This window comes from Clytia hemisphaerica, unplaced genomic scaffold (genome assembly GCF_902728285.1).
Source record: "Clytia hemisphaerica strain Z4C2 unplaced genomic scaffold, Clytia hemisphaerica genome assembly, whole genome shotgun sequence".
Classification (NCBI taxonomy): domain Eukaryota; kingdom Metazoa; phylum Cnidaria; class Hydrozoa; order Leptothecata; family Clytiidae; genus Clytia; species Clytia hemisphaerica.
The window spans coordinates 23,213-40,051 of record NW_027103812.1 but is presented as its reverse complement, the minus strand read 5'-3'; the positions used below and the strand labels follow the sequence as shown (position 1 = coordinate 40,051).

At 36.6% G+C, this 16,839-nt stretch overlaps 1 protein-coding gene across 1 annotated transcript; it reads right to left on the bottom strand.

Moving 5' to 3' along the window:
• Nucleotides 1-552: 552 nt before the first annotated feature.
• Nucleotides 553-16,423, bottom strand: LOC136806621 (uncharacterized). Its single transcript, XM_067063210.1, has 9 exons — nt 16,338-16,423; nt 13,347-14,185; nt 12,276-12,519; nt 10,820-11,056; nt 6,910-7,414; nt 5,714-5,946; nt 2,650-2,934; nt 2,017-2,159; nt 553-722 (listed from the first exon to the last, which is right to left on the bottom strand). Exons 2-9 carry the CDS (start codon nt 14,148-14,150, stop codon nt 570-572), a joined length of 2,604 nt encoding a protein of 867 aa, XP_066919311.1. The 5' UTR covers nt 14,151-14,185; nt 16,338-16,423; the 3' UTR covers nt 553-569.
• Between the last annotated feature and the right edge of the window lie 416 nt (nt 16,424-16,839).

The following is a 16,839-nucleotide window of genomic DNA, read 5'->3' as shown; positions in this document are numbered from 1 at the left end:
CTTCAATCAAGAATAGATTGACATCCCTAGATACCATCTGCAGGGACACTGGGCTCAAATTCGGATTCTTGAGACAGCTAAGGGAGCATTCTGATAGTTGGCAAGCTAGAATTAAATCTATTGTCTCGACTGCGGTCGAGAAGTCATCAGAGTGTGATTCACCAAGAAGCAATATAATAAAGTTATTGATAATACACTCTTCTCGAGATGCATAAATTTATTGTTGTCCTCGTTTTCAAACAGATTTCATTGCTATAAAATTACACGTTCACAATGATAATATTGTTGTTTACATCTCAGGAGACATTTTGAATTTCAAGTACTTTTCTTTTAGAGTTAATGTTTGCCTTTTGGGAATTTAAATTGGTTTAAATGTATAATTTCATAGCAACGAAATCTTTTTGAAAACGAGGACAACAATAAATTTATGCATCTCGAGAAGAGTGTATTGAAGTACTCGCTTATTCAACTCAAGCGTGTATTTCTTTTTTATGACGTATTAATATTCTCCAAGCAAGTGTGACCGCAACGCGTGCAAATGTAGACCTACCTTTAAACGAAAAAAGTAATTACCTCATCAATGTTTGCACACAGTTCACGAAGCCCATAGCGTAAGCCAATCCAAAAACACATTTACCCATAAATTTGACTTTCGAGGTAATGCCGTAATTGTCGCATACTTGTTTGACGGCAGGGCAAAGTCTTCCTTTAAATGAACCCTCCTAAAAGAAGATTTTTGATTTCGTTTAAAGATGAACCAAAAACATAAAGCCCAACCCACCAGGTCCGACGCAAACAGAAGCATCATGGGCCACCCTCGATCTTCTTTGTAGGGAAGTTTTGTATCTAGCCTGTCCCAGACGGGCACGGGTTTTTTCCATGTAACATTCCGTCTGTTAATGTTTTATATTTCTTCCAACATGATTCCGTGTCGGATGACTGACACCCCTTTATATTCATTTCGGATGAAATTTGGTATCAATATATCAATATTCCTTTTTAACGATCCACGGACCATTTAGAACAAGATTGTCGCTTAAAATATGACATTAATACACGTCAGCCTCCACCTCTAACCAAACACACTGTTGAATATCAAGCAGATATTCAATGGGTAAAAGTCGGCTATTGAGACTTATTAACCCGAGGTGATGCAATTCTCCCAAAATACATATCACCGAGGGTTAATAAATTCAATAACCAATGCAAACCTATTGAATATATATATTTTAACATACGTTATCTCATTTCACTGAAGATTGGTGCCTGTGCACCATGAAACTCTGAGTTTGAAACAAAGATATTGTGTCAACTCTTTATTATATTTTAACATATATGTTTTATTATATACCTTGAGGAGCCCCCCCCCTCCAAGCGGGTTTCGTGATGGCGCGATAGGGACCTTTTTCTTGCGTGATTACGTGATTTGGAATTTTACAAACAGAAAAAACAATGAAATTGACATCCTTAAAAAAGATAGTAAAACGTTCGAGAATGTCATAAAAAGAGAGAAATACTGAATGAAAAATTAATGGTAAAAAGTAAAATGCTTTTCTGCTAATTAGTGAACGATAAACCATTGAGTTTCAAGCCCGAAGGGCTAGAGGCGAAACTTCAACCCTTCTCAGGCAAAAGAAATTGAAGCTACCATCCAAAACTCGTATAGAAAACACCGTAATCATGACGACGGATTGTATCTAGCGGTTCCTTTGTTTTGGAGGACTACATTTTTTGAAATCTAGCGATGATTTTAGTTTCAAACCAGCGTTTGTGTAAAAACTAAGCGCGGGCGTTCTGGATGGGAAACAAGTGGTTTCATTTCCCATCCAGGAGTCTCGTCTCTAGCCCTTCGGGCTTGAAACTCGATGCGATAAACCATGTATTCAACGTGAAAATTGGATATCGAAATTATTAAGTCTCGCTTGATGATTTTGCAACCAATCAGCTGTTGTGAAAGTGACATAATGTCAGAAAACATTACAATGGTGAATACAATGAATAAATAAATGTTATCACCTTAATTTCAAAGAATGCAATATTCACAGCATTAGCGACCATTGTCGCAAAGGTTTCCTGGAATTCGTTCATTGATTCAATTCCCATATCTTTTTTTAGTTCCATCAGCTGAGCTTTGATTTCGTTGAAATCCTCTAGTTCACCTAAAATATTTTATGATATTCAAAACTGCTTCAAAGATGACGTCACTTTGCTTGTCAATTGGCGTATTCTTTCAAGATATTGCAGAAGTAGAGTCTACAAACACAAACAATTCCAGCAATACACCCAAAGTGGCTCCACCACCAAGCGGAACTCTTTTAAAGGTGCGCCGAAGAGCAAGGGGCACGAAAAAAGATTTTTCTGAACGGCCAAATCTTAAAAATCATACTAAATGCGTTTTAAAGAGCCCGTTAGGGAGACACCTCAAAAACATTCTCATCAGTTTGGAGCAGTTTTGAGAATTTGAAAAACGAAACGTCGTAACAGTCCATTTAACATTCATGATGTCCATCTAACGTCAGGTGGATGTTGAATCAACATTATTTACACCAGGCTAGGCTAGATATTAGAAGTGCACTAACCACTGTTTAGCTTTGACAAGATTGCGTTAGTAAAAACGTCAGTTGGGCTAGATATTTAAAGGACACTTACCACTTTCTAGCTTTGACAAGAATGCGTTGGTAATGTCTCTAATCTGTTCGTCCACAATTTCTGGTTCTGTCCCTTCAAAGTATTCATTCAATTCTTGTAATTGGTACGTCACGATGTCCGTGTGGAGCTCCTTCACATGATCTGTATCGGGCGCCAAACAAAAGAGCAGCATGACATACTTGTGGTACGGACTGCTTCCTTTGGTGATGATCTCAGCAATCGCCATGTCTTGGATAGATTCGCGTGTACTGATGACATCATAAAGGTTTTCTGCCCATTTTGCACCTATGTATAATAATGAAGAGGCTAACTAAAATAAACTTGCAAATTGACATGTAAGTTGCTTTTGAGGTCCGAAATCTTGCACAGTTTCCTCACATCGACCCTGGAGACCTATGGCTAAGGGAAGCAGAGTTTATAAGACCTTGGCAACCGAAATAATGGTTTTCTTGAGTTGTCAAGGCATCACGATATTTCTCTTAAAAAAATTTTCCTCAAACAAAGAACATGGACTCTCTAATTTGAACCATGGTTATTACAGTTTTTCGCATCTTTGAGACTGTTTATCTAAAGAATCCTGCATTTACTAAAAATAGGCAAAAAGAACGACAAATTTCATAAAAAACGACAAATGTCGCCATCCATAACCCCGACCGAAAATGTGCCACCTCTACGTTTTCCAGGGCCCGCGCCACGATTTTGAAACTGAGGGGGCCAACAAAAATATAGTGACAAAGGAGGGCCGGAAAATTTTCGATTTTGACCTGTCTTATTTGGCTAAAACAGCTTCCTTTTTGTTCTGATTTTCTGAAAGAAAACTGTTAAGTTTGTTTTTTTTAAACAAAATAGTATAATTAGACTTATTTAAGTGTCCATCTGTCACCTCTTAGAAAGGTTCTAACGTTTTTATTGGCACGCGCACAGAAAAGAAAAAGATTATTAGGTGAAGAGAAATTTTTTATTTTGCTTTGCAAAATGTGGAGGGGCCATGGCCCCCCCCGGCCCCCCCGGTGGCGCGGGCCCTGTTTTCATTCCCCTTTGATTATCACGGGAATTAATTACATATGGTTTAAAAACGACAAATTACGCATGCGTGTTACAATACATGGTTTTCTAGAAGGACAGAGTGTTTATATGATTTGAACTAATCCAAGCTATCGTTAATTTAGAAAAGTTTATCTTTCGCTCGTATTTAAGGACACGAGAAGTTTTTTTCCCCATCAGCGCAACGCAACATGCTCCATCTCTGAGGCTCTTAAGCGGTTTGCCTAAATGAGTGGATGGGCTTTTTCGGTTGCATCAATGCGTGAAAATTGAAAAAAAAATTGCGTGAATGCGTGAATTGAGAAAAACTTGCGTGAACATGAAAGTCCATAGCCTGCTAGACGAAAACTGCTTTTTTTTATCGCGATTGAACAAAGAAAATATTTGGTTTGTGTGAAGGTACTGACTAGAAAGTCCACTGATTGCGTGAATGCGTGAATGTATGCCACTTTGTACGTGTGAAAATGTAAATCTCCACTTTTTTCCACCGATTATGTGCAATTTTCCCGGTTTTCAAATGTTTCCCTGATTTTTCCTGAAAGTTTTTTTGATTGTCTGAAAAATTGGGTTTCCGTGAAACTTGAGAAAAATTTGCGTGAATGCGTGGAGTTGATGCTGGGGGGGGGGGCTCATATACCACCAGCACAAGAAAAAGGTGTATGTCTGATGGATTCGTTTCATTGGACAAAAATTGAGAAAAAAAACCTAAAAGACCCGCGATTTTGTCCCTGGGCAAAATGGAGCGAAAATGATTCAAATCAATTTTGTTCTATTGTCCCAGAACATTATCAAGTGTTTTCAAGTTCATTTTCAAAAGGGGAAGAAACGGGCTGGCAAGAAAAACTTTACAGGCTGGTGGAATAGAGCTTCACTTGACCCCCTGTGTGATTTCCGATTAAAATAGACAAATAAATAAGTTATTATTTTCCTGCTTTGACTTTGCGTAATTTGCACAAAAGAACTATCGAGGATAAAAAAAACTCTGATTGGCTGAGATTTTCGCATAAAGTAAGTCTGTGACCGCAGTCGGAGGTGACCCGAATGCTCCTCTTTCGATAACTATCTACCCGAAGGTAGGGGAGGGCGCCACTCTTTCTCCCTAAATTGTTCCGCTTGAATTCATCCTTGATCCTTCTCTTGAGGGCTCTAGCCAAAGTATATTTTTTATAATTGTCGTGTTTAAAATATGTTTTCTGACTGATGTGCCCAATAAAACTATGACATGTTATACATTTTCTGTTAGACAAACTATTCCTGAATCTGAAAATTCAACAACTGCATTGAAAAAATTTGAAGAAGAAGAAAATGAAGACATCTGCGAAGACAAGTATTTCGACTTTGAGTAGTTTATTTTAGGCGAAGAAAAAGATTTTGAAAATTTTTTTGCACTAGATGGGGCATCTTTAACCAAACTAACAATAGATTTTCGGAAATCTTTTGTAAAAGCTTCTTTGTCTCAAAATATTGAAAATAGTGGCTTTTGACCTATTTTTTTTTCCAAATTTTTCGCACAAATAAAGTCATAACTTCTGAAACATCAATTTAGAAAATGTTTAGATACTTCAATCTTTTGCAGACACTTTAAAAAAATCGAAACAAAAAGGTTACCCATTAAAATTTAGCACTTTTTGTAAAGGAGGGTAATATAACATTCATTAACGTCTTTTTAAAGTTCATAACGTAATTTTTGCAAGTAATTAATTACTAATTACTCTTGATAGAATAAATTCAGAAACAACTTATAAGGACAATTTTTCGTTAAAAGTGACAAGGAACTAAAAACAAAAGTTTTATCTCCATTTCTGCGTATTCGATCTTATGAATTGGTCAGAGCCCTTAATTGCTGAAGCATCAAGTACCATTTTAGGAATCTTTGGTGTGACCCGGCTGAAGGTTGAACCGACAAACTTACGCACCGTAGCCGGATGCTCTACCACTGCACTACGGTCGCATAGCTTTCTTTGTATGCTTAATGCATTATTGAGGGCTAACTTATCCAATCAGAACTTTTTGTACTAACCTCCATCATCCATATAATCCTGTAACGTTTGATCATCGTCCATTGTAGTAAACTCAATGGTAATCAGGCGATTCAAAAGCCGTTGAGCTTCGGCGTAATCTTTGTCTTGTGATAAACAATTCGTAGTTGTTCCTTTCCAATACGATACCAATCTCTGTTTGTCATCCTCAGTGAAAAATTTTTTCGATTCGTCTGATTGTAATAATCCTTGCATAAGATATGCAATACCAAACCTAAATGTAACGTGGTGAATATGATATACAGATATACGTATGTATATGAGATGAGATGTTCTAGTTTCGCTAAGTTACGATTTCCGCCATTATTAAAGAAAACATTCGATCTCAGCTGGCATTCGACGTTGTTTTAACGTTCATAAAACGTTATTTGAACGTTATAAACGTCAAATGGACGTTGTTTTGGCGTGATGTGTCGGATGGATTCGTTTATAAGGAATCACCTCTTTTAGATCGAACGTTTGTCCATAATGGTGGAAATTATGTAACTTAGCGAAATGTGAAAAACCTATATAAAAGAGGGGGTCGGTCTAAACCTTACTGTTCCCAGTCGAAAGTACAATGTATTCCAAAACATTTTTGAGAGGAAGGACGGATTTTAGGCCCAGGAAAATCTTTTATGATCAAAAGCAAGAGTGATGCAAATAGAAAAGGCAAAGCTGCAAGGGAAAGGGAAAAGTAAAAAATAGAAGATTTTCAAAAGGTAAAAAAAAAACGAAAATAATCGGTAGCAGGGAGGGAGCCATAACAAAATTACATCAAGTTTGTGATTTCCCCTTATTTAGATTTTTTTTATTCTTGCAATTTTTGGACACAAACATAATAAAAGCAGGGGTTATGTTAAAAAGCTTTTCGAGGGTTTGAATCACTACCCTTAGATTGTTTTCTTCTTTTCAACTTTGTACCAAGTTTGCGATCCTATGTTTCGTGTTAAAAATAAAGTGAACTGAAAATTGTTACTAGCTTTTGAAGTGATTTTTTCCCCAAAAAATGTAATATACAATATACGCACGCACTTTAGATACTTACACTACGTATGTACGAAGAAAAAGTTATCATCGTGAAAAAATAAAAAATCAACTCAAAATTTGATCCAAGGAACAACTCCACCAAGTTTCAATCCTTTGTATTTTTTGAAGTGTTCTAATAAAATTGTTCTTTCAAAAAAATCTTACATACCTTTCATTAAACATCTTTTTAAAAACTGGATCTTCAGCAATTTTCTTCACATCGCTGAAACCAATAAAATCAGGATCAGCCGCTCCCAGGATGTTAGTTCGCAAATCACCATCAATGTCGTGGGTAACGCACATACTCACCCTATCCATCAACATGCTGTTGCTGGCTTCTGTATCAGGTGGGTTAGAATATTGTAAGTTTTCAACACTCAGTTGGCCTTCATAGTACGATCGTGCAAATCTCAATGCACCATAAGAAATGTATTTTCCAGATGGTGAATTAACATCTTTATTCATTTGCATGTGATGGAAATCTTCGTCAACATCATGATGATTGTATCTCAAGCATGCCATTTCCTTTGCTTTGTCAGCATTTTTTGTGAACAACTCTGATGGAATTACATCACCAACCCACTTATACTTCGTACCACTGGTTTCGGGTTCGGGTGGCTCGTATGCATAACAAACGCCGTCCACTCTGTGATGGACTCCTGTTTCAATATCACCTGTGTGTAGGTAAGCAAAGATTATTAAGAAGGAGCTTTTATAAATATCATATGCAACCCCAGGGCGGGGTACTAGGTTTTTCCGAGCCAGAGTTGGAAAATAGGCGCTTAGAGAACCTGAATTTAAACGTTTTTTGCCATCCTTAGAGAGACTAAAAATTTCTGCTTTGGGGGAGCTGATTTTTTATTTTCGTAATTTTAGAACCCTTGCAGAAACTGCATTGCTTTTTAACGGTTTTTGTGCGCCTTTGAGGCACTTTTGAAAAAGAGACCTCCCACATACCCGGCACCTATTTTTCTTAAGTCACGGATCCAGCAGCTGATTGGTTGAAAGTGACATAAAATCAGTCAATACGTCACCTTCAACCAATCAGCTGTGGGGTCCATGAATTGACGGGGAATTGTCTCTATGGATTATCCTTTGTGGTGTAGTACACTCCATTCTCACAGACCAACTGGGAACCGTTCCCACTGGAAAAACTGGCCAAAATATTGTCCCCAGTAGAAAATCATGCTTTAAATTTTGTTCCCGCTAAAAATAATCAAATTAGCAAATGCTATTTTTTCCTTTCCCACATAATTGAATTGAAAACAATGGATTTTAAATCCCCAGCCAAAAAAAATTGGGAATATCATTCTTCATCGGGTTTCAGTCCATTATTTTTACCCCCATTGGCTGAAAAAAACCATGTCAGAAAGGGGTGAAGTGCAAAATTGTTGAGATGCACCTTCTTCACAGCTTGTTAGAAAAATCTTAAACCATCTTAAAACAAGTTTTATTATACTCCAATGAATTGTGAAATTTCAGTCAGAGAAAGACAATAGATTTGATATGTCTAAACGTTCTCAAAAACTCTCCAACAGTACACATTATAAATTATTTTTCAAAGATTCTTATTTTCTTTTTTGAGGAAGTATATAGATTATAGTTGAAAGTTAGAACGACTGGAACGATGAAGACGAAAAACTACTCTCGAGTCTCCATTTCTATTCTTGTCGTAGTCTCAAAAACCTTCGAGAAAGTAGCACATCTCCACATCGGCTCTAGGAGTACGGGTAATGAGATGAAAAACAATCGAACCCGGGGGTACTAGTTTTGCAAAGGTGACGGATATGTTCAAACCAACAATCGAAAATAGACATCAAAAAGACAAAAATTTGATATTTTTTGGGGCCCTCAGAGAGATTCTAAATTTTGGTCAATTTTTCCCAAATTTTGGTTAATTTCTTTTCTAAATGTTTTTCTTAAAACTTAAGTCGAAATTTCTGGAAAATGTGAAGAGAGGGAGATTTTCGATTATCATGATTTTGGGACCCATTCAGACATTCAGCACTAATTAATGAATTTGTACCCCTTTGAGAGACTTTTGAGGTATGAGAAAGGATACCCATCACCTGTTTTGCCCAAACTGACTGACATTTTATATGCAAGCCAGTTCATTTAAATCATAGAGATTCTTTTCCATATAAATGACGTCTTTTTGAAATTATTTATCTTTTTCCAATCTTTGATCTGTATGAAAATGAATACTTGCATATAAATAACATCAAAGGCAAAAAGGTCTTGGAGCTTCAATCAAAGTCATAATATTTGAGAAAAAAGGTAATGTCCCACGATAAATCTTACAACCACAAACGATTTGGAAGCGCTGTAAATTAAGTAGGTTGGACGGGTTGAGTTTTAACTCTGAGTTTTAACGCTAGAATTAAGACTTAGGACCTTAGGATCTGAGGAACTAAAAGTCCAAGAATGGTCCAATAGGGCTCAGAATACAGCCTGGAAGTCTGCCAACCCCTCTCGAAATGAAATATTCGAATAAATTTATTAATATGCCCAAAAGTGACCTTTTCGCTCAAACTTTAAACTGCTGAGGAATTAACCAAAATTCCCAATATATTTTGACCGAGATTGAGGTTTTTTTTGGGTATAAGCCAACACAAGCTACACCAAACGATTCCCGTGCAAAGTAAGTCGGAATACCATCCATTTAAGACGTCATCATGAGACGAACAAAGACGAACGAAAAGCGTTTCATTTTGACGTCGTCAAGACGTCTGGCGAACGTTGTACTTAGACAACGTCTCGTCAAAAAAAACAACATATTTCGACGTATTCTGGACGTCCTATGTCCAATGGATAGCGTGAAAAATACAGTTTAAAACAAGTCTTCACTGAATAAGAAGCACGAACCTTGGTATCCTAGAAAAAAGACAAAAACGAATTCCACTTAAAAACGAGTCTGCTGAATTGGGTGGGTTGAAATTGTTCGTGGGTTCGTGGGTTCGTGGGTCCAAAAAAATCACGTGGGTTAAAAAATTCCAATAATTTTCCAAAAATAAGAAATAAAAGTCATCGGGTATTTTTTAGAGTAGTCGAAAACGCTATCTACGACCTATAGTAAAGCAAAAATTGTAATAGTTTAAAATTGAAAAACTTCCTCATTGTTCTTCGTTCTTCTCACCCTATAATCAACTCAATAGTTTTTATGAGAAGAAAGAGCGAAATGGAAAATGTCAAAAAACATTTCCAGCTGCTGATCTGATTTTAATATTAATATTTCTACCGCTGACCTTAAAAAACGACTTCCATCGAAAGCTTTATGATATATATATAGCCCAATTAACGTCACTATGAGGAATCTTATTTTTATCTCCCTTAACGGTTTACCATGTTCCACCTACCACACAATTAATACAAGAGGTCACAGTCTTTTAAAAGAATCGTTTAATTTATAATTATTAAAATAAAAACATTTCCTGGGTATTTATAAAAAGTCATGTCTATTGGTTATAACATTAACAATTCTTCTTCAGACGGTAAAATTGCGCAAGGGTTTCAAATATCGAAACACGCGAATCGCAAAGAAATTTACAAAAGAAAAAATTGAATCATTATTAAGTGTTTTAGGGTTTTAGAAGATGATGGATTTAAGAATAGATATGAAACAGCGAAATGTAAACAATGTTTACAGCTCTCACTGCTTAAAATATCATATCTTACACGATCTTACAGTATTGGGATTTTTGGAATATTTTGGACCCACGGGAAAATTTGGACCCACGAGCGATTTTGACCCACGAACCCACGAGCAATTTCAACCCACGTGATTTTTTTTTGGACCCACGAACCCACGAACCCACGAGATATTTTGACCCACGAACCCACGAACCCACGAGACATTTTAACCCACGAACACCCACGAGGGCACGAACCCACGAACCCACGAACCCACGACACGCACGTAACCCACGTAATTTAGCAGACTCCTTAAAAACAGACCAATCATAATTTTTTTTAATCTAGAATTTTTTTAATCACGTCAAAGTTTTGAAGCACCTGTTCCAAGGGTTGAAAGATTTTTTCCTGTGTTGCGGGATCGAGGTTCTGGATTAATGTTAGCTCACCTTCAAATATGATGTACTTATCACAGCTTTGATCGAAGGGACCATCTCTGCCAAGGTAATCTTTATCGATTTTGATTTTAGTGTGGAATTTCATTGTTTCTTCATCATAGGAGACCTCAGAGTCAAAAAATTCTTCTTCGGGCATGCCAGGGTAACAAATACCACTTTCAACTTGAGGTTCTCCAGTCTGTGCATCAAATGTAATAGCCACACTCATTGTTCCAAACTCAATGAATTCTAAACAAATAAATTTAAAATACTTTGTTGAGGTTAATTTTCAAGGGTATTGAGGGTTGAGCTCATCAGTGAGATTTTAAGATTTCAAGGGAACAATGTTTTCACGATTTTGTGCCTTCTACTGTCAAATCATGCATGTTGGTTGTTGAAATACGCATTATTAGCGCCTCTTTAATGTCAGTAAACATCCAAAAAGTGTTTATTTGACATTTTTGAGTTTTGGTTAAAAATATTTCGCAGCTAAGGCCTTTCCAAATTTCCATTACAACTTAAAATCGCGGATGAAAAAATCACCCAAGTAGCATTCTATAATGACCCCCCCTCAATTTTATGATTTTTTTTCCTGAAAATGTGTCAAAACCTTGGGAAAATCACCCCAAACTCACTTAAGGGCTCTGACCATAGTGAATTTTTCATAATTGCCGTGCTTAATATGTGTTTTCTGACTGATGTAACCAACAAAACTATGGCATGTTATACATTTTCTGTTAGACAAACTATTCATGAATCTGAAAATTCAAAAATTGCATTGAAAAAATTTGATGAAGAAGAAAATGAAGACTTTTGCGAGGAAGAGTATTTCAACTTTGAAGAGCTTAGTTTCGGCGAAGAAAAAAGAAGAAAAAATATTTAGAAAATTTTTTTGCAGTAGATGGTGTATCTTTTACCGAACAACCAAAATTTTTGTGGAAAATTTTTGTAAATGCTTCTTTGTCTCGAAATCTTCAAATTAGTGGTTTTTCATCAATTTTTCATCTGGATTTTGCTTAAAAAAACAGGCATAACTTTTGACACACCTTTTTAGAAAAATTTTCCGCAAAATTTAAAATTGTTCAATTCTTTGCGGACAGTGTAAAGAAATTTTGAAACAAAAAAGTTAATTACCCATTAAAACTAAGCACTTTTTGTAAAAGACGGTGATGCAACATATTATTAACATCTTTATAAAGTTCATAACGTCATTTTTGCAATTAAATTCTTAATTACTCTTAAGGGATTCGATTAAAAAGCAATTTATAAAGGCAATTCTTTGTTAAAAGTGTTAAGGAACCTGAAATATAACTTTTATGTTCAAATACCAAAATCAATTTTTGGACTATGGTCAGAACCCTTAATACTGACCCCTCCATTTTATGGATTTCCCCCTTTAGTACCAATCCCCTGCTTATTCCACCACCCCTCCTACAATTAAGCACAGAAAAGGTAGCTCCGATTATACCTTCATTCTTGACTCCACTTTTCTGATCGTCTTCTTTATCAGGGACATCAGGGATTTCAGCAACACTTTTTTTCATAGCATAAACATTTGCCACAGCTGCCGTCAACTCTGTGCTCGAAATGATCTGTTTGCAATCGAAATCTTTCGATTTGACCATGATGCATTTGGCATGACAGTTATTCTTTCGCAAGGTGAAGATTCCATGATACCAGAAACCATCATTATCACGTTTTGACCAAACAATCTAAGACCGTATAGAAATTCTGCTCAGTATAACATTTTAATCTATGCTAATGATATATAATTATGCATCGTTGGAAAGAAAATTTTTTCGCAGGTTAATTTTCTTTTGAAAATGGACGGAAAAATTAAGATGAAAAATGAAGAAGCCAAGACAAAGCTATGCTAAAAATTTCGAATTGATATTAATGCAAATATTTGAACTTCACTGCTTCCAAACCCTTTGAAGCGGGAAAATGGCCAAAAGCGCAAAAGTGGACTCACTTCGAAGGGCTGTAACTTTTGCTCCTAGAATGGTATGAAAAATCTGAGCACAGATTTGGAATCAGCGAAGTTCAAATATCTTTTTTTTCTCATTCAATTTTCATCTTCATTTTTCAATTTTTTAAAGAATTGTGAAAAACTGAAAACTGGTTTCTACAAAACATCAATGCTATTGAAGAAAACCATAGTCAGCGTACTTTCAACAAAAAAAGTTTCAGCCTAGATTATGAGATAGAGGGTGCCGTCTTTTTGTAGGTTTTAAGGGGTATCTAGGTATCCGGGATCTTTCAAACAAAAATGTAAAAAAACAAGGTTGTAAGCCACAAACATCCTAGCTGGCACACAACGTCAAACAACGTCTATCTAATGTCGATGACGGTCCAAATAATGTTATTTGAACGTTAAAACAACGTTGTGTGCTTGCTGGGATAGAAATATAAAGTTTACAGCCTGGAAATTGATGAAATTCGTCACTGCAATGGGTTCACAATTTTTCCCGCTCTGACGTCATCATATCGCGATCAAAGTGACTAAAATCATTGATCATATTGACATTACAACACCCACCTTCTTATTTTGATAAACTTCAGCATTTGATATGTGGTTACCATCGATGAAGAGTTCACCTTGATGATACGACATGTGTTGTGGAACAGATTTAAACTCATCATTGCTGTTTGATACAAACTTCATTTCAAATGATCGATCTCCAAGTAATGACGTCATTTTCTTTTTCGGTTTCCCTCTATTCAGCTTTGTCTCCTTCAAACTCTTCATGATCACATCTGACATTCCATCACCAAAGATTTTCACTAAAGTTGGTCTCAACTTCATCATCTCATCTTTCCCTTCTTGATCAAGATTTGCCACACCTTGTTGAAGCCTTGCCAAAGTGATTTGTGGGTAATTTTCACAAACGACATAACCGTTGGCATGGTAACTTTTGCCTCCACTTACAGTGTGAACACCGTATACTTTTTCTTTCGATGATGCAGATTGGTAATGGATCTTTTTAATTTCAACCCATTTATATTTAGGGTTTGACGACTCAGAAACAGCTCTCAACACAAAATCACCAACCTCTAACTGACCGCAATGTAGTGAAGGATTCTCGCTTTTTGACTGAACAGGGAACATTGATTTCCAACCATGTTGTGTCCAGAAGGGATGAACTCCAAGAAAGAATGGTTCCTCATCGTTGAACCCATACACACGGTATCTGGTATCATGCTTATGCTGAACTCTTTCAATTGAGATGACCCCAACTTTACCCTTTGCACAAGCAATTTTGTCACCAACAGTTAAAGACTCGATTGCTTTTGAAGAACCATCTTTCATCAAGACATCTGTGCCCCCAATAAAACAGCCCATTGGATTAACGATATCAAAATTTTTAGGATCGTGGCCTGTAAAATGAGATATTGGAAGTTATTAACCTCTGCTGACATACAATAGGTCAAAACAACGGCTAATAAACATTATCTTTGCTGTTAGAAGACAACAGAAGTCCTAAATTAGTGCTTACACAAGCTTCGACATTTTTGAAGTCATTGGGAACTGTAAAAAGAATTACATCTCAACTATTTTTCTGTAGTCTACTAGGCAAAGACAGCGCATAGTTTTGCTTTATTATTGCCTGTAAAATCAGGAAAAATATTTAAGAATTATACACCCCTGTCTCAAAGTCCCGCTTGAATTTTTTTCTCAGTGGGGATAAAGATTCCTATTGAAATCCCAATGGGAATAGAAATTCTATTGTTCCAAGGTTAAAAAATCTAGTGGGGATGGTTTTGGATTGCAGTTTTTAAACATGGAATTTCGAGTGGGGCTGAAATTCAAGAGTATTTTTCCTCCGGGGACGAATTTTTGCTAAATTTTCCAGTGGGGCTGGGGTCCCAGCGGGTCTGTGACACAGGGGTGTAATTATTAATGTAAATGGAAGTTACAGGAGTGCGTTCGTACGTTACCCTTATGGACATTCAAATTCTTGTTAAAGATGGTAAAAATCAAATAATCTAGCCCTCAAATGGTTGAGAAAGATAGCTTTCCATTTTTGGGCTAGAATTTTGGAAATTTTGGTTGGTTTTGCTCTTAACCCTTTCAGCTCTAGAGCTTTGCAATTTTTGAAAATAAAACTTCAAAGGCTCAGCACTGACGTCATACATCAGCAAAATTTCATGCTCTATAAAAATCGTAGCTACGAGAGAAATCTCTTAGTTCTGGAGATAAAGCCCATCAAAGTTGGGACCAGAGGAGGTACCCTCACTTGGACTAAATGGGATATAAGGGATGCAAATAGTGCTTGTAAGTCACGTCTACTTCTCAGTTTTTTGAGTTGATGAATAAATACTGAATTTCAATGAGATTGGTGTCAAGCGAGGAAGGATATTACCGTAATTTCTCTAATTTAGTTTGGCCGATGAAATAATTATTTTTGGGGGTGCCGCACTCATAATGAGAGGAAATAAATTAATTTGAACCTTTGACTTTCCCTTTTAATTCGTAATTTCACTATTCAGAACTTGAATTTGTGAAGAAAGAGATTCTAAAGCAGAATTTTAACAGTATCTGTTATGGTCCGTCGGTGGTCCGTAGTATACTTTAGAGAAAAATTCTGCAGGATTTTACCCAGATGATCCTATTGTCACTAAAAAAGGAAATAGTTTTGGAGGTGGTTAGCCCTGGTGGAGTAAGCAGTAGCTGAAGCCGTGGATTTGCCTTTGCGTATTATAGATGATTCGGTTCGACCATTTTCAAGACAAAAAGGACACAGCCAGAAATCTTTTTTTTCGACACTGGCTGCAGCATCTCCTTGTATGATTTCTTTTAGGTAGTTTTTTTAATTTAAATTTAGAAGACTAAGTACAAACCACTACAAGCAATTGAAGATAAATCTCAAACAAAAAATTCCGAGTGAAATTTCATCAGCCATCTTGTTTGGCTCTTGGTTTGGTTTGCACTCAGTTTGAACAAAAAAATACAAGCTCTTCTCTAAGGAAAACCCACCTACCTGTCTCAGAGGTCGGTCAGGCAAAGTCAGGCTAAGATTTTTATGTTGAGCTGTGGTGCCAAATTGGTATCGTCCGTTTGTTCCAAACTCTACCGCCACTTTTTTCCCGTAAACCGCCCTGACACCCTGACTCTGCATCGTCTATTTTTACCCTATTATTCAGAAATAGCTAAAAAGCTCCTGCGTTAATTTTTAGAGGAAATAAATTGATTCGACTTTGTCGAAAAAAATAGTTCATCCGCACGAAGAGAAATAACAGTATGGTGCAAGAAGCCATAAATCTTCTTTCTTAATCAATTTTGTGGTTACAAAAGAGAGATTAGAAAGGATCACATTACTAAATAAGTTTGGCAATAATTTTCGAAGGACGATTCCCTATCTGTAAAAATATTTCGGGAATGCATGCAGCCTATCTAGAATGTGGGGGAGGGGGGTACCTAAGCAGATTGGAGGGTGGGCTTATCCCCAAACTGACACAGAGCGTTATTTGAACGTTCATCTAACGTTATTTGAACGTTATGGACGTCGTTTTAATGTTATGTGGTCACCTGTAAAAAGACTATAGTCTTGGGCTTTTGAATTCAACCAGTCAACCACGTCCTGACCATACAAATAAATCGTTGTTTGATACCCCGGTTCCGGTGGTGGGTACGGAGATCATAAACAATTTTCAAAGCATTACATTTCCTTGTAATCTCAGTTTTGAAGCAATCTTTGTCTGTTTTAAGACGGTTGCGACACACCTAGAAAGAAAAGTTGAGATAACTTAGCTTATGTGAAACTGTTAAAAACTTTTGCCCAGGTTTTACTTGAATTTTTGCGACCAAACGTGCGACCAAATATTAAGCCTTTGTGTTAATTTAGGCGAAAAATCGACCCTTACGGTGGTTTTTGAAATTTCTATCTTTTCATAGGCAAAATATGGTCAGATTTTCCAAATTTTACCCCCTTTAGGGTGCACTATTTCTCATCTTTACTCATTTCGACATTGGGAAGTATGGAAAAATGACCCTTAAGGTCAGTCGTTTACCTTGAGTGTCCCTCCCCCCA